General features: G+C 36.6%; 1 protein-coding gene across 1 annotated transcript; it reads right to left on the reverse strand.

Annotated features, from left to right (window-relative positions):
* Nucleotides 1-1,777: 1,777 nt before the first annotated feature.
* LOC107584921 (probable cationic amino acid transporter) lies at nucleotides 1,778-24,936 on the reverse strand. Its single transcript, XM_016271694.1, has 8 exons — nucleotides 24,502-24,936; nucleotides 14,986-15,483; nucleotides 11,161-11,397; nucleotides 8,675-8,892; nucleotides 8,407-8,553; nucleotides 6,912-7,120; nucleotides 4,470-5,341; nucleotides 1,778-2,414 (listed from the first exon to the last, which is right to left on the reverse strand). Exons 2-8 carry the CDS (start codon nucleotides 15,287-15,289, stop codon nucleotides 2,038-2,040), a joined length of 2,364 nt encoding a protein of 787 aa, XP_016127180.1. The 5' UTR covers nucleotides 15,290-15,483; nucleotides 24,502-24,936; the 3' UTR covers nucleotides 1,778-2,037.
* Nucleotides 24,937-25,034: the final 98 nt, after the last annotated feature.

Genomic DNA, 25,034 nt, shown 5'->3' on the forward strand with positions numbered 1-25,034 from the left:
GACTTATACTGACCACAAATCGTACTGTGGTCACACCGTCAGTATTTACACAGAGCTGCCTGCTTGCAAGGATGAAGCGGAGTCACTGGCACATAGGATGAATGGATGGTCGGTGGTGACACAGGATGGCTAACAGGCACCTTCACCAGGAAAACAAACCCATGGATATGTCGACATCAACAGAAATGACAAACAAACAAGCATGGACATCTTGATGGTCATATTTAAAGCACACACTGACAGATGAAGGCACTATTGCAAGCAAAATCCAATTACTATTTGTGACAACCTACAGTCCAAACCTCACTTGGGCTAGATGTTACAGTGGAAGAGAACGAGGCCTTTGATTCAGTGGGGTCACGCATAACATGTCAATTCCAGTCGCATTTTATGGCTATCATCTATCTTTGCCTCTCAGAACGATCTTTTTTGTATGCAATATTAAAACAGCTGCTTACTGAATAACAAAAATGTGCAAATCGCTTTAAGTGTTTTAGGGCTTCACATGTTTCCTGGTTTTATATCGACCCCACATAATGTTGGGGCTAATAGACTACAGGAAGTGACCTGTGAACGGACATCCTCCTGACAGCTGAAAGACGCTCATATTGGGAACGGCTGTGGGAGTGTGATAACTAACAGGGCAGTAATAAACTACTCACCGGATAATAAATTCCATGCTAGTTACTGTAATTTGAGTTAGGGGGACTTTCAAGTGAAACAATAGGTTATATATATTTAAGTGCTGAAGAGTTCGATAACATGATTAAGTGAGAATTAGGGATCAAACTGTTAAAGGGGTCATATGACGTTGCTAAAAAGAACATTATTTGGTGTATTTGGTGTAATGAAATGTGTTTATGCGGTTTAAGGTTAAAAAAACATTATTTTACTGTACATTATTGTTTCTCCTCTATGCCCCGCCTTGTCGATTTTTACAAAGCTCATCAGTCTGAAAAATGAGGTGAGCTCTGATTGGCCAGCTATCCAGTGCGTTGTGATTGGCCGAATACCTCAAGTGTGTGACGGAAATGTTATGCCCCTTACCATACTGTGATGCCGTGTCCCGGCGCGATGAGACAAAACCAATAAAACCCATTACAAACGAGGCATTTGTTGCATACAGTGGGGACATAATTATGGATTATAATGACTTATACTGACTTTTAACGCATTGCGTTGCATCGCGCCGCGTGAACATAAAACCATGTCTGCGTTTGTGATCGGAGAAACGACAAACAACAAGCGCTACTCTACACTGCTCAAAATTCATGTTTGAATCATCAGTGGCAAATTCTTTAAATATGAAAACGTACTTACAGGCTGTGAGTCAGAACAGCCGGCATTGTAGTCTACTCTTCCAGGATCAGGAAACAGTCCTCCATAAAATGCGTTGCTCACATCTGAATATTTGGGTTGAACTGTTCTGGAACAGTGTTGTAAATACAACTTAACCTAAGTCGTTTCTAGTTGTGTCCTCTTTTGGAAGGTCAAACAAAGTAGTTTCACTTTCGCAACGAAACACACAACGTCTTCACGACATGGTGGCGGCGGTGGCAGCAACAATAAAGTTACACCTTCTTTCTTTGTGTAAACATTTGGGCGGCGTTATGCAAATCTTCCCACATCGTGACGTAGACATGTGGAGGCGTTTTAGGAGGGCGTGGACTAGTCTTAACTTTTATAAAGAATATCTCTTTGGGTTTGAGACTTTAGTATTTGCAACTTTAGGGATCTTATCTATTTACGAACAGTTTGTAACACTCCAAAGAGAAAGGAAAACTTGAAATCGCATCATATGACCCCTTTAAAACTCATTTAAAAAAGAAGGAATATTTGGGCTGTTTAGGTTCTGTGTGATCAAAAAAGCCTTCTAAAAGTTAAATCCCATCTTATGCGTTCTCATTATCCTATCAGTAGTGAAAAAGGGCTGCAAATGAATGAATAAGTATAAAATACAAACTCATTGCAGAGACATAACAACCTAGCCCAAGGGTTCTGCAGTTGTTGGCAGGCGAGTATATTCGGAAAACATTCTCATTCCAAGGGATCGTCCAAATCATCGTCGACTACCAGCGCCTCAAAGCCCGGACTGGGTTTGCCAGCTTTGCTTTTGGCTCTGCTGTGTGAGGAGGAAGAAGAGGTCCTGTGGTTGTCCACCTTGTCCAGGCCGTCAGGCTGAGGCTCGCTCTGCTCCTGGCGTTGCTGTTTCTGTTGACCACCTTTGCCCTCATGGGAGCCCCAGCTTTGGAACGGCCCTCCGTCTCCAGAAGGGTACAGATCATCATCCACTGCAAAGCTGTCGTCTACACCCGTGTCATAGCGCTGGTATGTGCTGGCGTGGGCCTCTTCCTCACGTGCCGTGATCTCCAGGGTACTGTTCCACATTCCGTAGCCAAAGTAGATTAAAACACCTGCAGAGATGAACACACAGAGACAACACAAACAATGCACACACACATACTGTAAGCTACTGCACAAATGTTACTGATGAGTGTTTTTTTCTCACTCATCAAAAGTTTACCTCAGTCAAATATAGCAAATGAGTAATAGTGGAGGTATTAGTCTGCTCATAGAAGAGAGAGCAGACTGTTAGAGACCAGTGGTGACCAATAGTGTTTAATGGTGACCAATAATAGGACCATGTGGGTCATTTCTGTTTTGCAGGAGTTTTGACCTCTGTAAATTCTACTGTAAAATGTAATTTAAGGAAGTATTTCTATACAAACAATTCACCAAGAATATATATTAATTATAACTTGATTACTTTCAAAATGGCAAAAATAAATAAATTAATAAAAAAATAAAATGAACAGGATGGAAATAATAAGCTAATACTAGCAATTGCTCAGTGAGGGAATGACAGTTTGGATGAAGGTGTCAATATGAAGTTAATTCTGATTTTCTTACACAACCATCTTTAAAAATTAATATTACAAAAGTAATATTATCATATCAATTTTAGAAACATTACACCAACCAACTAACAAACTACAGTAACTAACTAACTAACTAAATAAATCAAAGAATTTATTAAATTCCATTGGTGATAATTACGGATGTTTATTTAAATACCAACTCAATCTCCTTGGCCATCTTCAAGAATCGGCTAAAAACACATCTCTTCCATCTTTATTTGACCCTCTAACTCTAGCATTATCTATTCTAATTCTATTCTTTAAAAAAAACTTGTCCCTTTTAGACTTGCACTCTATTCTTTTACTGCTTGTTTTCTTAAAAAAAAAAATAACTAGCTTTTCTAATCTTTTGGTATTCTATCTATTTGTTTTGTTTTTGTTTATTATACAATTAACAAAAGCAAAAAAGGCCTCTAACACTAGCTTGCTCTGTTATTTTTCTATTCTGTTTTCTTTTTATTTATTATATAATAAAAAAAAAAAACTTGCTATGTGTATTGCGTTAAGCTAACTGAGACTTCTCATAGCACCTGCATATTGCTCTTTTGTTGATTTTGATTGCTTCCATTGTCCTCATTTGTAAGTCGCTTTGGATAAAAGTGTCTGCTAAATGACTAAATGTAAATGTAAATGTAAATATGATGTCACTTTATGTAGGATGATGTCATAAGGGAACTGTTTTTAGCGATATTACAAAGCATGGAAGAAATGTGAAGGAACGTTATATTAAGAACATAGGAAAATATTTTTATTGCAAATGAAAACTATATTTAAATGTTGTTTTTAAATTAGATAAAATAAAATATTAAGAAACATAATAATTTGCCAAGGTTTCATTATAGAAAATTCAGTCCATGCTCATTTAAAGATTTATTTCAAGTACTTTTGGTCAGTTTTTCCCGACACATATGAAACTACACTATCGTTCAAAACTTTGAGGTTGGTGATATTTTATGTTTTTGAACGAAGTCACTTATGCTCATCAAGGCTGCATTTATCTGATCAGAAAAACAGTAAAGAGCATAATATTGTGAAATATTACAACAATTTAAATTTTAATGTTTTAAAATGTAATTTATCCCTGTGATGGCAAAGCTGAATTTTCAGCATCATTACTCCAGTCTTCACAGTGTTACATTATCCTTCGGAAATCATTCTAATAAGCTGATTTGATGCTCAAGAAACATTTCTTCTCATTATTATTGTATATCTTATTATATCTCATTATTACCAGTATATGTTGAAAACAGTTGTGCTGCTTAATATTTTTTCAGGATTCTTTGATGAATATAAAGTTCAAAAGTTCAACATTTCAACATTTCTTTGAAATAAAAGTCTTTAGTATAAATATCTGCACCGTTACTTTTGATGAAGCGGAATAAAATTAATTTCTATATTCTAAATGAATCATTTCTTTCAAAAAAAACCCTGAAAAACTTACTAACCCCAAACCTGTGTATATGTGAAACTGTCCTGCATATCAGAAATGACCCATCTAAATAAAATACTGTCTGTATAAACCTGTCTATTTAAAATAATACTGAAACTCACCCACAAAGCACCATACGCCAAAACGGATCCATGTGATGGTGGAGAGCTTGAGCATGAGGTAAACATTTACCAGCATGGCAGAGGCCGGGACGAAGGGAACGCAGGGAGCCATGTAGGGCAGGCGCTTGGGGTTCTCCGGCTGCTGAATGATGATGAAGACCAAGAGCATGATGACCAGCAGCAGCAGCACCAGCAGCAGCACGGCCCACCACTGGCCATCAGCGATCTGACCAGACCCGAAGATGATGAGGGAGCAGAAGCAGAAGATGAGGATGAAGAGCAGAATGACGCAGCGGGTGACGATGCGGCCAGTGGCCATAGTGGGCCGGTCCATCTTGCCCGGCAGGCCGAGCCTAATGCGCATGGTGTAATAGCGAGGCCCCAGCAGCTTCTTCAGCTTCAGCAGGTACACGCTATCTGCCTCGTCTGACTCGATGCCTGAGGACATGTCCACTGTGCCGTAGTTGGGGTGACTGGCGGTGTAGGTGGACTTGTCGGGTTTACCGATCAGCATCTCGTTGTCTCCTAGAGACGGCAAGTTCTTGGCTCCACAGGTGTTTGTTGGAGCATAATCATCGCCCTCGCTGACCGGCGAACAGGCTTCCTTCTCACACTCGGCTAGAACTCCTTCCTTACGCTTTGTGTTCTGCTCAGAGAGTAAGTTGACGAATCCGTGAATGTCTCCTTCGGGCTGGTAACGCAGCAGTAGCACACACACTGACACTAGCGTGTAGGCTAGCAGAGTGCCGATGGACATCATCTCGATCAGGTCCCTCAGACTGACGAGCAAAGCCAAGAGAGCAGAGAGGAAGCCCGACACCACACAGGCCACTGCAGGAGTCTCTGTGTATGTGCTCACATGGGCCAGAAACCTACAACATACAGACAGTGCACATGAAACCTTCAATCCTCCATTCACAAAAGGGCAGTGCTATGGCATTGAAGTGAGAGTGCTGATCTTTCTCAGACACCAGAAAATACACTCTCAAAAAAAAAAAAAAAGGTACAGAACTGTCACTGGAACCTTTCAAAAGCTACAAATATGTACCAATTAGGTACTAATATGTACCTTTAGGGGTAAATAAGGTACAAAGGTGTACTACCCGAATAAAAGCTTCAGTACCTTTTTTCTGTGAGTGTACCGTCAATCAAAGACTGCACTAAAACTATGCACTAAGTGTTTTAACCTCAGAAAAGTGCATTTATATATACTGCTGTTCAAAAGTTTGGAGATAATAATTTCTTTTAATGAATACATTTATTCAGCAAGGATGCATAAAAATAGACAAAAGTGACATTTATAATGTTACAAAATATTTATTTTTTACATTTTATTCATCAACAAATCCTGAAGAAAATGGATCACAGTTTCTACAAAAAAATATGTGACTCTGTCTGTGAAATCTAGGCTAAATTCCCAAACCTAATTAAAAACTTTTGATTGAAAGTTTGATTTCAACCATTAATTTCACTATGATTTCAATCTTTGACATGGACATACATGGCCAATATTAAATACATCACAGTTTCATTTTCACGGAATGTTCTTTATTAATTAATGAAGGATGATTTTATGTAGAAAACAGTAAAACCCAAAACTTTAATTAGGTTTTCACAGGCAGGGCCACAAATATTTACAAATCTGTTTTCAGCACTGAAAATAATAAGAAATGTTTCTTGAGCACCAAATCAGCATATTTGCTGAAGGTCATGTGACACTGAAGTAATAACTGCTGAAAATTACTTTTGCCATCAAATGGATTAATACAGAAACCAGTTATTTTAAACTGAAACAATATTTCACAATTATTATTTTTACCATTAATTACTATTTTTATTGTATTTTTGATCAAATAAATACATCATTGGTGAGCATAAGAGACTTATTTAAACAGTAGTGTATGTAGTGACATAGATTATGTGAAGCACAGCTGAAATTCATTACAGGTACTAAACTATTCCCCCCAAACAAAACATAATATTTATAAGAGTTTAAAGCCTGGTAGTGTAAGTAGTTTTGTTTTTAACTACTAAAAAAAATTATAGATCCTCTCTTTTAAATCTGATCATACAAGTGTGATGCATTTTGAGATGCATCGAGAGGCGTTACTACCAAGTATAAATGGCGATGCATCATGTCTGACCACTTCTGATCACCTGTGACTGGTGTACTGATGTTAATACCAGGTGTAAACAGGATGAATCATCCAAACATTCATTTTTATCAAAGAAGCCTTACAACATACCCATTATTCTGGCTTTGATTTAAAATGTCAGGGCTTTAAGTAGCATTTATTTTGTGACTGCGTGGTGGCAGGAGCTTACTTCTCCAGCAGAGAATGATATTTAAATGGCATTTGAATCATTTGCAAAATATAATGGAGACAGACGCATTACAGAGCATCAAAGATCATTACTTAACCCTGTGATTTCATTTTTTACCTGAAGAGCAAACCATCTCCAGCCATGGCATAGATAACTCTCGGCATTGGGAAGAGAGAGCCCAACAAACTGACTGTCAGTCCTGCAATGGAGCCAATGGCCACTATGTATTTGGCAGTTTGGAAGCCATGTAGAGAAAACATCTCCATCAGAGGAGCATCTGTGTCAATGTCAGTGTAGGGGACCATCAGAGTGAGGATCACACTCACCTGTGAGAAAGACAGAGAGGCAGAGAGTGAGATTCACTGACCTTACAAATGAAGGATTTTTTTTTGTTTGTTTGTTGTTACTGTGACTTTAAGAAATGCCCCGATTATGAATGTTAGGACCAGACTGAAATGACCAGGAACATAGTTAAAATGACAATTATCATCTAATGTTGAGAATTTTTGGAAGAATATGCAAAGTAGACTGAAACAGTAAAAGGTTTAATTTTTTCTGGTGTTTAGGACTACTAGAGTTTATTTGAAAGTTTCTGTACACCAAACAGGTATCACTGATGTGTTCGGTTTTGTTCATCTGACGTCAAGTTGCGAAAGTAAAGTACAGAACAAGCTGTTTTTGCAGCTTAGTTTCAATAACTGGTCTTTTTTTGATAGGTAGGAAGCACTGGGTTCTGACAGTTACAATATGTTTTCTTAGTACAAATGACTCTTTTATATCAAAAGATCAAAGACATCGATTCCATGTGACCCATTTAATAAATCTCAGAAAATACTATCTTTATCTATAACACAAACACACACATACTGTATGCACAAAAACATACAGACAGAGAAATTAAATGCCTGGCTAAAATTAGCCTCTATGACAACAAAATGAGATCTGGAGGGGTGAACGCTGCTAATTAACAAGTTTGCTCCTCATCAGACAGTCCTGTAGGTGTGAAAATGAAGAGCCATTTTGGTAAAGGCAATTTCATTCCAGCTAAAACCAAAACCACATGAGAAAAATTGGAGAGAGATGAAAGAATAAAAAGATCAATTAGAGGAAAACAGAGAAAATAGAAATGAAATATATAGAATATATTGTTCTAAGATGCAGAAAAGATGTATGTTGGTGAATTAATACCCGTTGCGTTACTATGACAACCTCCTACAGACAGACAGCATTGCACGGTGATAAAGCCGGAGAGCTTTAATAAATTCAGACATGCTGCATGAAGAGAATAACCAATGACTGTCCATGAACACAAAGAAATGAACAAAAAAAAGTTATGCCACTGCAGATTATCTTTTTAAATAAAAACTCATGCATCATTTATATTCTTATACAGAGAAGAGTTGATACTTATACAGGTATCAACAGACTGTGAATGACATAACTTAATCATAATCATTTATAACCTGAATAAATTTTAACAGCCAAAAGATATATATAGAATTAGAATTGTCAGGTTTAAATGAAAAATGTTCAGATTTTCAATGTGGTCTCATACTTCCTATATGGAGAAAATAACCCAAAATTAGTGATGGTTAATATACCATATACTCACAGAGACATAGGCAGTGAGACAGGTGACCAGAGAGGCAGTGATGGCGTAGGGGATGGATGTGTTGGGACTCTTGGCTTCCTCTCCGGTGGTGGCTATGATGTCAAACCCAATAAAGGCATAGAAGCAAGTGGCTGCACCCTGCATGACCTGTTGGGCAGAGCGGTTTATTATAGTTACAAGACAATGCAATTTCCTCCTCTGTGTTTATGCTGAGAGGCACTAACTGCACTAATGGATTGAACTTCAATAATAGATTTGAAATCTTTACCCCTGACCAGCCATAAGGCAGGAACCGTCCCTCATCCCAGTTGCTGCCATTGATGAAGAAGAGGCCTGCAATCATTATGAACACCCACACCACCAGATTGATGACATTCAGCACGTTGTTGAACCCGACAGAATTCTTCACGCCTAGAGCAACTATCACTGTGACCAGGATGACTATGACTAGGGCCAGGATGTCCGGATACGCCTGCTCCCCTTTACCTGAGAGGTGATGAAGGAGGAATGTACAATGCATTACATGGATAAGCCAGTTTTGATGCTGGAGTTATAAAAAATTTTCTGAAAGTTTAAACAAACCTAAAAAGCAATCCTTAAAAGGATTTTTGAGGTTATTTAGGCCTCATGATGTCTCGAATACTTTTCTAACCTATACAGTTTATAAACTAGCACAACAGACGGATAGAACGATACAACGCTAGATAGATAGATAGATAGATAGATAGATAGATAGATAGATAGATAGATAGATAGATAGATAGATAGATAGATAGATAGATAGATAGGCCTCTTCATTTCAGAACAGCGCTGCATGCCACTGATAAATAGAAAGACAGATAAACAGATAGACAGATGTCTCTCAGATGACAGTAGTGAGTTTGGACATCTGTTTTCACAACTTGACAACAGACAGTCCTCATATGACCCCTCAATGCCATCATGAATAAACCATGCATTTCTAAAAATACTCATCATACTAACCAGGCCTTAAGCGGAAATTACTATGAACCATAACGTGGCTGCTACATGTGTGCAGAGACACAAACAGATGGAGAGAGATTTGATTCTCAGAGGAAAGGGATTGGTAAAAGTAAAAGAAGAGATTTTGCAACAGCTGCTGGTTGAGTAAGATTGTGTATTTTGGCATGATATGCCATGTTTTGTCAGACACAATAGTCTATATGTAATATCTGTCTGCAAACCAAACATGCCATGCAGGAAGCAAATATTGTCCTTTCTAGAGTAGCCAATATTAATATTTCATTCCTTCATCTGTAGTCTGAGGTGTCTATTTGGGAACCTTTTTAATGCCAAGGACCCCAAGGACCCCAAAATATGACAATCCCTTTGTTCAATCAAGAAGGGGCCTTCTCCTAAAATATAAAGGTAGCTATACATATTGATGTGAGAGAAATGTGTGATATTCTAAACAATAATAAATAATTAATTTTTATTACTTTACTGAATCCAAACAATTCAACCATATTACAACATTATCGGTAAAAAAATTAAATACTTTTAAAACAGTATTATTCATTTATTCATGTGTGAAACATTTGAAAAGATGGTTGCATAACCAATTAATTGCATAATCAGCATTCAAGATACATGGAAGCCTTTTTCACATGAATATTTAGCAAAACAAGAATATGTCAAGATCTAGAATTTGCTTCAGAACGTATCTGCTTTGAAAATATTTCTTTAAGTGGAGTAGCTGTTTCATAGTTTAACAGAAGCTGTGAGGAAGGTTGCTCTGTTTTAACAAGCTTTCCTCACATTGTCATTGTCACCAGACTATTGACGGCTAAAGTTAGAGGTGCCTTTTCTTTCCTGCAGCACCATTAACTCCAGTCTATTGATAAATTAAGCTTACTGTAACTTGTATTGTAATTGCTGAGTGTGTGTGTGTATGTGTCAAGGTTATTAGTGTCATTTCCAAATTCTTTCTTTGAAAACTGCAACACTCAGAGACTTGAACTCAATCGTTTAACTCAGTTGGAAAACAGGCTGGATTTAATAATAACAGGCTGTCAAGTATATTCTTGTGAAATAAAAGAGGTTTTCTTTTTGCAGCATTAAAAGAATAGTTCACTCAAATTTTTATTTGCTGAAGACTTACTAACCCTCAGGCCATCTAAGATGTAGATGAGTTTGTTTTTTCATTGGAACAGATAGATTTATTAGAGAGATTTCATATTTGGAGAAATCTATCTGTAGATGAGTTTGTTAATTACATCACTTGCTCGCCAATGGATCATCTGCAGTGAATGGGTGCCGTCAGAATGAGTGTCCAAACAGCTGATAACAACATCACAATAATCCACAAGAAATCTACACAACTCCAGTCCATAAATGTTTTGTGTAGTGAAAGGCTGTGTATTTATAATAAACAGAAACATTTTTAACTTCAAACCATTGCTTCCTGCAAAAAAAGAGTCCTCTATCCATAATAACATATGGTCGTGTGGATTACTTGCGGATTATTGTGATGTTTTTATCAGCTGTTTGGATTCTCATTCTGACGGCACCCATTCAGTACAGGGGATCAATCAATGAGCAAGTGATGCAACACAAAATTTCTCCAAATCCATTCAGATAAAGAAACAAACCTATCTAAATCTCAGATGGCCTTAGGGCGAGTAAATTTGCAACTAAATTTCATTGGGTGAAATATTATTTTAAAATTAATCCAGGTCTCAGACTTTGATTATGTTTTAAGTACAAATTTATAATAATATGAATGCATCTCACCCAAGCCGTTGAGCGTTCCTATGTGGTTGATCATGAAGCCGCTGATGCTGTGATTGGCCAGCGAGTCAAACATACTGCTGAGTGCACTGGCTCCTGCTGCTGTACCAATCAGATATTCCAAAATCAGATTCCAGCCAATAAAAAAAGCCACAAATTCTCCCACTGTCACATAGCTGTAAGTATAGGCCGATCCTGTGGTTTTAGGCACACGCACACCAAATTCAGCATAGCACACCCCTGTGGAGAGATAGCAACGATTACTGTAACACCTGCACTCCTGGAGGTTATCAATTTAAGCATGCAAGTCTCTAACTGGTTGCTGAGATGGAATCATTGATTTTATTTTTTTTCTGGAGTGTCAGATCAATTCTTAAATGTCAAACTCATAGAATCCCAGTGGACCAGATAACAGGAGAGAAATCCCTCTTTACAGACTGAATCCCTGTAAACCCCACTTCAGTGGAAAAGATAAGGATTATCTGTTTCTACATTCATTCCAAGATGTACTCTCTGACATCAGTGCTATAAAGCAATACATATCCCTTCAAGTTGATGTAATGGGATGTATTTTTGAGTGAAACATGAAAAAATATATGAAGGCACTTGAATGTCTTCATTGAGACATGATTGAATGGTGAAAAGTGGCAGTTGCATATCAGAATGGAATCAGATTGAATTAAAGTTCACTTATAAAATGGCAAAAGCTAATTGGCTATTGGCTAACATTATACAATGAACGTAATCAGAAAAAACAAGTTATTACATTTTTATTACATTTTGATAAAAGATTATGAAGACAAAGTATTTTTGTCCTGTGGAACAGATGAACCAATCACAATAAAACCAGTAACATGTATTAGAAACGTAAACGGGGTTCATTTCAATTTCGTATTGATTTTAAGTTATATTCTGTCCATTTTTTGTTTGTTTGTTCAAGAAATTAACACTTCTATTTAAGGGTGTAATGGTACATGTATTCGTACCGAACATTTTCGGTATGGGTCTTTCGGGTTCGGTACGCATGTGAACCGAACAAATACAGCATTGTTTTAACCACTGCACGAGTGGAACTTCATTGGAAACTTCCAGTTTTATATATCATTACTTTTGATGAGAATCAAAGTCGCATCTTTCAAGTTGTCAATTTTTTTTCTGGAAATTCAAACGAGAAATGCCATATTTGACGCTCTTTGATGTGGCGTGACAGATCGCTGTATAAATGCCTCAGTTGAAACAGCAGCGAGGAGCGCAAGTGGGCACGATCATCCCTTCCTCTTTACTACTAGTTTTAATGCAAAATAAACATGAATGAACTAATGCTTCAAGTAATCGCTCAATCAGTGTTTCAACCACAGAAAGACTTCAAAACAAAATGTCACGTAGCATTTAATTTACCTCAGGCAAGTAATCAGTGTTCACAGCTTGTTAGTGCACTAGAGAAATTAAATCTAGAGAAGAGCATTGCGCGAAATATTAGACTATATACTCATTATATTTTACTTTACCTGTTAGTGATGTCTTAATTAATGTATGTTTAAAGGGGTCATATGATGCGATTTAAATTTTTCCTTTCTCTTTGGAGTGTTACAAGCTCTTGGTGCATAAAGAAAATCTGTAAAGTTGCAAAGACTAAAGTCTCAAATCCAAAGAGATATTCTTTATAAAAGTTAAGAGTCAGCCACACCTACCTAAAACGGCTCGTTCTAACACGCCCCCACATACCTACGTCACTATCTGGGAAGATTTGCATAACGCCGCCCAAATGTTCACGCAAGGAAAGAAGGCGTAACTTTTATTCTCGCTGTAATATTGTTGTTGCCGCCGCCATGTCGTGAAGGCGCTGTGTGCTTCGTTGTGAAAGCGAAACTACTTTGTTTGGCCTTCCAAAAGAGGACGATATCGCTTCGTCATGCCTGGAGCTGATCCGTGCTGGTCGCTGAGGAAATACTTCAACTTCATGCTGTCGATCGCCAGATTGGCTTTCACCTTGGACTAAGCGGAGTCCAACCCTGAGGTCGTCGCATGTGGTTGCCGCAGCCATCACAATTGTAAGGGACGTAACATTTCCGTCACACGCTTGTGGTATTCGGCCAATCACAACGCACTGGATAGCTAGCCAATCAGAGCACACCTCGCTTTTTCAGACCCATGATCTTTGTAAAAATCGACGGGTTTCAGAAAGGCGGGGCATAGAGGAGAAACAATAATGTACAGTATGAGGAAAATAATGTGTTTTTTGAACCTTAAACCGCATAAACACATTTCATTACACCAAATACACAAAAGAATGTTCTTTTTAGCAGTATCATATGACCCCTTTAAATAAATCTGTTATGAAACAAGTTATGAAAGCCATTGTGAAAATGTATATATTTAAACAACAACTAGAAATGTTATAAATAAGAAGTTAATTTAAAAACTGCATTATGTGCAATTTACATGTTTGCATACATTTTTTAAAGTTTTAAGAGTGTTGATTATTATATTTAGAAATAAATAGTAGCTTAATTGAATTTAAGTTTGGGCTCTGTTGTTAATTGTAACCTTATAGTATGTAAAAGGGCTCCCTATAGATTTTTATAATTATAATTAAAATTAAAGAAGATCTTTTTTTATACAAAAAAAGAAAGAAAATTGTTTAGTAAACCACTGTTTAATTACAAAAAAATGCAATGTTATGTTTAGTTTTTTCCCCTTGCTGTACTGAAACCATACTAAACCGAGACATCCAAACTGAGGTACGTACCAAACTGCCATGTTTCTTTTTAACACCCCTATTTCTATTATGCAATGATGCACTAAAATGATCAGAATTTACAGTAAATACCTTTTTAATATTTCAAAACATTTATATTTCAAATAAATGCCATTCATCAAAGAATCTTGAAAATACTAGTATCACAATTTCCACAAAAATATTAAGCAGCTCAACTTTTTTTCAACATTGATAATAATAGAATGATTTCTGAAGGATCCTGTGACACTGAAGACTGGAGTAATGATGCTGAAAATTCAGCTTTGACCACAGGAATAAATTACATTTTAAAATATAATAAAATCAAAAACAGCTATTTTACGTTAAAATAATATTTCACAATATTACTGTTTTGCTGTTGGAGTTTTGATCAAATAAATGCAGCCCTGATGAGACTTTTTTCAAAAACATTAAAAAAATCTTATAGATGCCACATTTGTGAACACATACAGTATGGAAGTTAAGAATATTTTTTCTTAGAATTATTTTGTTTTAATTGAAGCTTATTTTGGTGAACATCTAGAAAGACGGTAAAACGTAAAGACTTTTTCGATGGCCTATTTTGCTAATATTTACCAAGGGTGCTAATATTAGTGGAGTACACTGTACATCTAATGGCTGTAAAGATAAATCCTATCTAAACTCTGTTTCTGTTTCCATGAGTGGAAAGGTCAGCTGCATACAGGAAAAAATATCCCTTTAATTTTTTCCCTCCCTTTCATTTTTGGGTTCTTTATGTTGGTATCCACAGGGAAAACTAAATGGATTTTCTCTCCAACTCTGTTTTGGGTGCAGCATGCTGTGCACAACTTCAACCTGTAAACCTAATGAGCCAGTTCAGCGTGCGTCATCACTACACGTCAGGAGGCATAAAGTTATACATGTGTTCACTCAGCTAAAGCCTGACTCAGGATCAGTGAATAAAAAATTATGCTATCCACAGTACAATAACACTACCTAGGCGGTGCTTCACTGGGGGCAGGTTTACAGGAAGATGGCAGACCTCTTTTCTCTGTGTTTTTCTCTTTTGTGTCTGACTGACTGCAACAGGAAGTGGGGGCTGCACTCACCTGACAGGATGGAGGCCACAGCAGCGATGATGAAAGACACAATGACCCCGGGCCCTGCCATTTCCTTAGCCACCAGTCCAGACACCACATACATGCCAGTGCCGACACAGCTTCCCACTCCCAGAGACACGAGGTCCACGGTGGAGAGAACGCGGGCGAGTTTAGTGCCATGAGCCCCAGTGCCTCCTGTGCTCTCCAGCATGGACTCCACCGGCTTCGTGCGCAGGACGCGGGACTGGAAGACAAACCAGTTGGCCCCCCATTGTATCCGCCGCGGGTCCAGTTTGGCGAACAGCCCGCTCATCTTGGAGCCTGGCTATGGATCAAGGGGTTGCAAGAAATGGGGCTGATACTCTGAGAAGATCTGAAGACGCTTTGGGATTTGGTCTTGTAGTGTAGGGGGTCACACAGAAAGCAGCTGAGCTGTTCACTGTCCTTCAGAGGAGCATCATTATCACATGTTTCCACATGACCAGTGAGGGTGAAGGTGAAGCAACTCTGTGAACAAAATGAGATGACAACAGTGTGATCTATCATTATCCATGCTTACCTATGCATTTCTTAAACTACATGTATACTACAAGGATAGGTGAAATTGATCAAAAGTGTCAGAAAAGACACTTTTTTTGTATTACACAAACATTAAATTAACACTGTTTTTATTTAATAAAAAAATCTTGAATTAAATATCACAGTATCAGAGTTTCCACAAAAGAATTAAGCAGCACAACACTGATAAGAATAAGAATAAGAAATATTTATTGAGCATCAAATCAGCATATTAAAATGATTTCTGAAGGATCATGTGACACTAAAGACTGGAGTAATGGCTGAGAGCTATGTGGTATATACACATGCATATACACAAATTTTAGTTATTTTAAAATGCAATAATATTTCACAATACTACCAGTTTTTTGGTGGGCATAAAAATTTTTTTTTCAGAAACATTTAAAAATGTTACCATCCCCAAATTTTTGAATAGTAAAATACATTTATAATAAATAAAAAAATATAAATTTTTAATAATAAAACATATAGCTATAATATCATATATGTTACAGTATATATATATATAGTAGTGAATCAGCTCATGGAGAAATATGAATAATTAATCATAACTTATTATAATTAATTATAAATATTTAGATCCGCTGTAGATATTTACTTGACCTCTCAGGGTCAACTGTCTGTCAATTCTAAGAACGTTAATTTCCTGGTTAAGGGAAATAACTTTCTTACTGTACAACTCTACACAGAGCCTGTAGCATAAATCTGCATGATTAGGGACTCCAGTTATGAGCAAACAATGAACAACGTCAAGTGTGGTGGTTGCCATGGAACCTGGTGTCTTTCTGAGGTGTTAAGATGCATTTTGGGGGAAGGGTCCATAGGTCCTCATATGGCTTGTTAACTGAGGGGTGTTACAGAGTATTTATTAAATATAGCTAACAAAATATATATTGTGTGTTTGATTGGTCCAGACGCTACAATATATATACTATTTTATTAAATAATAACACTATAATTTTAGAATAATACAGATTAATATTAATATAATCTTTTTCACAGTAGCAGTGAAATAATGCAACATTTTTAATTTCTTATATGCTATTCTATCTACAAAATAATGTATTTTTCACCTGCCTAATTCATCTAAAATATTCTGTTACTTGTTGTTTCCAATACCATTCGTTATCATTCCGTGACTTCTCCCAAAAAGATGCATTTGCTATTGTTCAATTCACTTTTTGAAGCAAATCAAAGGCTTTGACTACTAAAACATTTGTGTTGTAGTAAAAGCCTCTTTATGCTAGCCTTAAGTAAATGTGCTGTATTCATCAGATTTACATTTACCCACCTGATTAAATACTAATACAAGAGGCAAAAAGCCCTTTTTATCCATCACTGATCTTCATGAAAGAAAGGCCCGTTAGCTTTGTCTAATACATGAATGAATGCTTTGTACAATGTCAAACATGTAAACACAATATTTTGCTGCCATTGCGGTCACAAAAAAAAACAGATAAGAACTCACTCATGGATGGATCTGCCTGGCAAAATTAGACTTTCATCAGAGAAATCATCAAACAAATCATCTACAGTATCTCACAGAAGTTAGTACACCCCTCACATTTTTGTAAATATTTTATTATATCTTTTCATGTGATAACACTGAAGAAATTACACTTTGCTACAATGTAATGAGTAGTGAGTGTACAGCTTGTATAACAGTGTAAATTTGCTGTCCCCTCAAAATAACTCAACACACAGCCATTAATGTGTAAACCGCTGGCCACAAAAGTGAGTACACCCCTAAGTGAAAATTTCCAAATTGGGCCCAATTAGCCATTTTCTCTCCCCGGTGTCATGTGACTCATTAGTGTTACAAGGTCTCAGGTGTGAATGGGGAGCAGGTGTGTTAAATGTGGTGTTATCGCTCTCACTCTCTCATACTGGTCACTGGAAGTTCAACATGGCACCTCATGGCAAAGAACTCTCTGAGGATCTGAAAAAAAGAATTGTTGCTCTACATAAAGATGGCATAGGCTATAAGAAGATTACCAAGACCCTGAAACTGAGCTGCAGCACGGTGGCCAAGACCATATAGTGGTTTAACAGGACAGGTTGCACTAAGAACTGGCCTCGCCATGGTCGACCAAAGAAGTTGAGTGCACGTGCTCAGCGTCATATCCAGAGGTTGTGTTTGGGAAACAGATGTATGAGTGCTGCCAGCATTGCTGCAGAGGTTGAAGGGGTGGGGGGTCAGCCTGTCAGTGCTCAGACCATACGCCGCACACTGCATCAAATTGGTCCCAGAAGGAAGCCTCTACTCATGTCTCCAGACCTAAACCCTATTGAGCATCTCAAGGTCTCTAACATCCACCAGCTCCGTGATGTCATCATGGAGGAGTGGAAGAGGACTCCAGTGGCAACCTGTGAAGCTCTGGTGAATAATGATGGCCACACAAAATATTGACACTTTGGGCCCAATTTAGACATTTTCACTTAGGAGTGTACTCACTTTTGTGGCCAGCGGTTTAGACATTAATGGCTGTGTGTTGAGTTATTTTGAGGGGACAGCAAATTTACACTGTTATACAAGCTGTACACTCACTACTTTACATTGTACCAAAGTGTCATTTCTTCAGTGTTGTCACAGGAAAAGATATAATAAAATATGTACAGCAATGTGAGGGGTGTACTCACTTCTGTGAGATACTCTATATATGCTGATAATATGTCTCATTCAATTCAAGACAACTCTTAGATTTAGAAACAGAACAGAAACCAAACTATGTATGCCATCTGTTTCCATCATTCAAACAAGAGAGCTTCTTTATAAATGCACTTTCATGATGTCTGGCTATAGTGAAGTTTCATTAGTCATTCATTTCCAGTTCCCCTGACAAATCAGGTCAGAAAGATTATTAAATAAATATGAAAAATAAGCTTCAGTAGGTGGTACTAAAAGCAATGGCTTTTTGTAAAGAGTTTGTGGTTTTGATATCTTGAGGGACTCTTGATAGAAAAGAGCTGAAGATAACATCAAGACCCATGTTGAACACCAATAAAATGTGCTGATGAGTCCTGGTGTGCAGCCAAATAGGAACAGACAAAGAACTAAACCCAGCCCGTTCATTCCAGCTCTTATCGGCTTAATTTCCTATCTGACATTCTTTCTCCTCTGATCTTTTCTCTCTCAAACTTCTTTCATTCCACCAACTCATTTTTTACACCTCATTTTATAGTCTTTTCCTCTTCTCTTTCACCACTAGCCCAGTTCCTTCCCTTTTAACTCATCAATCCTGTCACTTTGAAGGATTTGGATTCTCCCAGCTGTAATGATACTCTCTCCTTCATCCCATGTCTAACTGTCTGCAGAATGACAGTAACAGATCACAGTGAAGTCTGTCCATCACAGTGACTAAAGCACATGGCTGCTGACCAAGATAATGATTTGTCTAGGTTTACAACCACACAGCAGGCCACATGGAACGGGACTGTCTGCTCTATAGCTTATAAATGACCTAAATGCATGATCATTTATATTGTGGTTTCTAGAAAAACAATAAACTAAGGTGATGTCCTCCCTGTTGGTCTGCAAATGTGAAAGTAAAGGTTATTTAAAGATTATATGCCATTTCACAGCAGTGTGCAGTATAAAGATAATTTCCAACCTCATATAAAGCATATGTGACCCAGTATAATATCTGAACCTGTCACAGTCACATTACACTGATGTTGTTTGTCTCTTTAGGCTGCTAGAAGAGTATATATTCAAACCTTGCCACTGACCTTATGACACATACACGTATAAACAGTGGCCTGAGGTGCAACACAGAGCATTGGTATAATTCAAAGTGACAAGATGAAGCCATAAACAACCTACATACACAGCTCTGCCTATATATAATATTTTCCACATGGATTTTATGCAACAGACACACAACACAATATATTTCAACAGAAAATCATAGCACAAGGCAAAAAAAATACATATAGTCAATGGTCTTTATATGAGTCTCTAACCTTCTCCCTAATACTCTAATGTTCTTTAGATGGTACTTCCTTTAATATGTGTTTACATTTTGTCCATCTAAAATGAGCAATTAAAGAAATTAATTCTTGTTATAGACAAATCATTGTTAATTGTGACAAACTGCAAAGTTTTGGGAGTGAAAACCCCCAAACTACATGTAACAGAATCACGTAATTTAATTACAATATGAGGTAACACTTTATTTTAAACTTGTTACACATGTTACATGTACTTACTATTATAATAACAATTAATTATGCATAATTACATACAAGTAACCTTAAACCAAACCCTAATCCTAACACTAACTATATAATAAGTACATGTAGTTAATTAATATTACTAAGTACTTAAATGTATAATTACACTGTAACAAGGACACCTTAAAATAAAGTGTAACCCAAAATAAATGTAACTGTAATCTTTTACAGTTACTGATAGAAAAAAAGTGGAATTAAACAGTATAAAATTACTTATGAAAATGTTAACGATTACAAAGGAGGTTACATCTGATTTTTTTTCACACACATACAGATTTGATTGATTTCTTTCCAAAATTGCATTGACTGCTCTAAAATATGAGACACCATGTTTCAGGAGTTTAGGAGACAGAAGAGGACACATGTTTATTTGATAACTCGTTTATTTCTTATTTGGGCTTATGTATATGCTTTATTTTTTAAATTAACTGTTTGGGGATTTTTCAAGGCATTGTTAAATGCCAGCGTTTCCTGTCATGCAATGATGCAAAGATTTGATTTAAAAAATAAAAAACTATCATCATAGCTATTAAACTGTATTTTGTTATAATTTTAAATCTGTATTTAACCTCAGAACGATCTCAAAGTAAGAAGAGGTGCTAAAGTCTGATATTATGGTGGCTGTGCTTTAAAAGTAAATTATTATAATCTTAATTCAAGTGATGAACAATTTTGAAAGTCTGACAGAAATCAGTGATGAGTACTACTGTAAGGTTAACCCTGCCTGCTTTAAATGTTTGAAAATGGTTAACAGTTTAGAAAATGTTTTGAAAAAATGTAGAAATCTGAATTTTAAAAAGTAATCTAAAAGTAATCAAATGTAATCAGTTACAAAAGTAATTGAAATCATTACACTACTTATTACATTTTAAATATGGTAACTTGTAATCTGTAACCTATTACATTACTATCCAAAGTAACCTTCCCAACACTGCAACCCTATGTATGTTCCATATGTGTTTAGACACCTGAACCTGTGATGGTTGACATAGTGATAACCATAGCAACATTTTGACGTATTACAGCTGTTAACATCTGTAAACATAAAGAGACATATGGATGCCACTTTGACCCATTTGGTGTTAGCTATTCTTGACCAAAATTAGTGAAAGGAGACATATTTTCAGCATCAGGGTGGTTTTCATCATTAAAAGGTATGTGTATGCAAGTACATTCATATGTTATAGGTAATATACATACATACACCACCGTTCAAAGGTTTGGGGTCAGTAAGTATTCACAAAGTATTTGGAGTCAGTATTTATTTGATGTTTATTAAAAAAAAAACAGTAATATTGTTAAATATTTTTACAATTTAAAATAACTGTTTTCTATTTTAATGGATTTTAAAATGTAATTTACCCCTGTAATGGCAAAGCAGTCATTACTCCAGTCTTCAGTGTCACATGATCCTTCAGAAATCATTCTAATATGATGATTTGATGCTTGAGAAACATTTCTTATTACCATTGTTGAAATATTTTTTTGCTTTATAACATTATAAATGTTTTACTGTCACTTTTGATCAATGCAATTGATCAACTAATTAATGCATCTTTGTTGAATGAAAGTATTTATTTCTTTAAAGAAATCCTACTGACCACAAACTTGTGCATGGTAGTGTATATGACATAAAAAGCATATACAGAGTTGGCTGTGATATTCATGCTACAGTATAAGCAAATATGCATGTGAAGCATATATATATATATATATATATATATATATATATATATATTTTTTTTTAATACAGAGCCAGAAAAAGCAAACCAAACAGGTGGAGCCCCAGGTGGATGTCAAGTTTACCTAAATCAGTCACGGCTATCATTTAGGAATCAGGATAACAGGGTAATTGCAGTGTGATTGGTAAGAGAGGAGGTGATGGAAAGTGTTTGGCCATCTGCAGGCAATGTGAGAAGAATTGATTTCCATTGTGAGATCATTGTGTGGGAAAAGAGAGTGGGCGTTTTTACAGCTTTTGTCAAGGAGGTCTGATTGATTGAACTGTTGCCAGTGTGCATCTGAACGGCAGTATTCGATACAAACCAAACATTGTTCATATGAGGAATAACAAAACCATAGAATTGTTTGTCTTCACTGATCAAGCTGTACAACCTAACGTATAATTAATGTTTCCTTTTTTTTTGTTCGGTTTCTAATTGATGTTGATTCATCTGATAGCATTTACAGCTACATTTTATTCAGAAACACATACGCCACCACTACACCCTAAATAAACCTTTGGGACCTGGTCTATTCATATCCTGATAAAAAATTCTGGAAATTTGTATGTAGCTCTAACACACTGTCACATGGTCCATTCAAATACAACATTCAGTCCATATAACCATGTTATATGGTTAAACACATTTAATATAGAGCTGCTTCCAATGCTAATGCTCAAATTCTGGTCTCTTTTATCATTAAGATATTGACTTCATGATATCTATGAATATTTCAATCCAATCAACATAACACCAATATACACTGAACAAAATTATAAACGCAACACTTTTGTTTTTGCCCCCATTTGTCATGATCTGAACTCAAAGATCTAAGACTTTTTCTATGTACACAAAAGGCCTATTTCTCTGAAATATTGTTCACAAATCTGTCTAAATCTGTGTTAGTGAGCACTTCTTCTTTGCCGAGATAATCCATCCACCTATCACACAATTCTGTTCCGATGAAGAAACAAACCTATCTACATCTTGGATGGCTTGAGTTCATTTATAGTTCATTTTTAGGTGAAGTATTCCTTTAATTGGTCAGAGGTCATTAATTAACAACAAACACTGCAAAGGCAATGGTTTATATCTACAATAATACAACCGATTAAATAAAAGCAAATTACCAATGCACTTTCATACAATACAAAAACGGTCATAAATTGTGGCCAGGCACTTTACACTATAAATAATCCACTTTAAAGATTGCATTTTGGTCTTTATAATGAAATCATGGGCATTTATTTATGTATAGAGCTCAGCTGTCCACACTGAATTATGTCTCATGCTCACTATCATTAGCCATGCAGTGCTGCAGGTGGTCCTAATTGACAGAAAGCCTTTAATTGTATTACAGCGTGTGCGCAAACAGTACGAGTGACATCACAATGGTGGTGGTAGCTTAATGGGAGCCTGCACTAGCGTGGCTCATTGAGGGGAAAAAAAGCAAGTCATGCCCATGAGTCAGAGCTGAAAAAGCAAATTACAAGCATGTAGGTTTTTTTGGGGGGAGAATCTGTATTGTCCACTCCTTTGGAAATTTGTCAAAGCTACAACGTAAAAATGTTCAGAATTTAAAAAGCACAAAAATCACAGGACAGTACATGTATTTTGCTGTAAAACACTGTACATATGATTGTTTTTTAGAAGTATCTTTTAGAACACCTTATTTGTACTTTTATAATAGGTAAGTTCCATGCTGTGGAATAAGAAAAAAAAGTTACCTAGAAGTCCCTACTTGATGTATAACATTTGATTATCTTTTACTGAAATTATTCTTTTTATTTCTGTTATCAGTTATGCACATTTCTGTATTAATGTTACATTTTATGCTGGTTAAAGTGTATTATATTAGTACTTGTAGCTGCTAACATTAACATTCTCTTCTGCCTTGTGCAGAAGAATAAAATTAATATGATTCAGTATAATACAGTACATAAAAAATACGGTGGGTTGCAGTGTAATAAAAACATGAGCGTAGAATGCAACTCAATAAATCAGAATAAATAAGCTCAATAAAAAACAATCAATAAGACAAACAAATACATAAAGATAAAACAGCAGAGACCTAATAACCTAATATAATGGAACAACAGGAATGGCAATAATTTCCAATTCTTTTTAACTGTTTAAAGACCATTCACAAGCAGAACGACTAATGATCAAACCACTTCTATGGAGGTGGCAAACATCAATCCCTACACAACTAATTCCTATACCAAAGAATTGAGAGATCACAACTCTTTTCGATCAAACAGGATAAAAGTCTCCTTACCAACTGTTTTTGTAAGTAGTCTAATATTATACTGAAACAACTTGATATTGTATAAATCAGGACGTGTATGTTTCAGCACCATGGTCAGCGCCGCTGTATTTTTACACGCCCGTTTATAAACAAAGCAGCATCCATGAGTAACTGCCATCATGTCATTAGAGATTAACCTCGTTTCACTGCCTAGAGCTCGGCTACAGACACATTCACAGGCGGTGTAATCAAAATAAACCATTGCTTATCTAAAAACCATTAAAGTCATTAATAATGTAGATACGCCTTTCTATTCCATAATAAGCATGTTATTGAAATGTAGACATTCACTTGATAGCGATCTCGCACCACCCCTCCCGCGAAACACAGCCAGCTGATACTACAACCAAATGTTTCTTTTCTTCTCGTTCTTCGTTTCTTTTTGAAACATCATGCAGTGGTTTAAATATAATCACCGACGAGTCAACGTCTCTTTCAAATAAAGTGAATTACGAGAACATATCGTTGTTATCCCAAAAGAGTTGCTTTAAAACACAGATTAATTTAGTCGTCACTAAACCAAAAAAAAAAAGATATATAAAGAGATATTTCATACACTGATTCTTTGTGCCTGTAAACTGTAATTAGTTCATATATGATTCTGATTTGGGCTGAAATAGTCTAATGAGGTCTAAGGTACATCCTGACCTAGGCTACTGCCCTGGCTCGGTCAACACTTACCTCCCAGGCTGCCGCTGTCCAGCTGTGCCGATGCTGATGTGCGGTGCTGCGACTCACAGCAGCGCGACACGGTGGCGTAGTCCAAAGGCAGGTGGATAACAAGCAGGAGGCATTCCCGTTTGCGTATCATATAGCCTAATTCTCATCATAAACACTACCAATGATTTAACATAACTTACCGCAGCACTGAAAGCGAAAAAATCATCATTGTAGGGATTATGGGTCGTCGTAGGGAGGGATACTTCACTGATGCTGCAAAAAGGGACGTACGCTCGTGTAGTAACGTAGGGGTTACATTATTCAGACGCTGCCTCCACGCGATAAGCGAGCAAATTCATTATTTATTATCGTCGTCTACGTCAATGACGTTATGATATCATTGCGTGAGAACATCGAGCCCCTTTTGCGACAGGCAAAATTCATGATCCGTCATCATTCCGCCATCAAAAGCACGATGGGAAGGAAACAGGAAGCACGCTCGCTGCATCAAATGAAAAGATGCAAAATCCGGAAGATGGAAAGTGAGATAGTTG

This window comes from Sinocyclocheilus grahami, unplaced genomic scaffold (genome assembly GCF_001515645.1).
Source record: "Sinocyclocheilus grahami isolate Dianchi unplaced genomic scaffold, SAMN03320097.WGS_v1.1 scaffold5.1, whole genome shotgun sequence".
In the NCBI taxonomy this organism is placed as follows: Eukaryota; Metazoa; Chordata; class Actinopteri; order Cypriniformes; family Cyprinidae; genus Sinocyclocheilus; species Sinocyclocheilus grahami.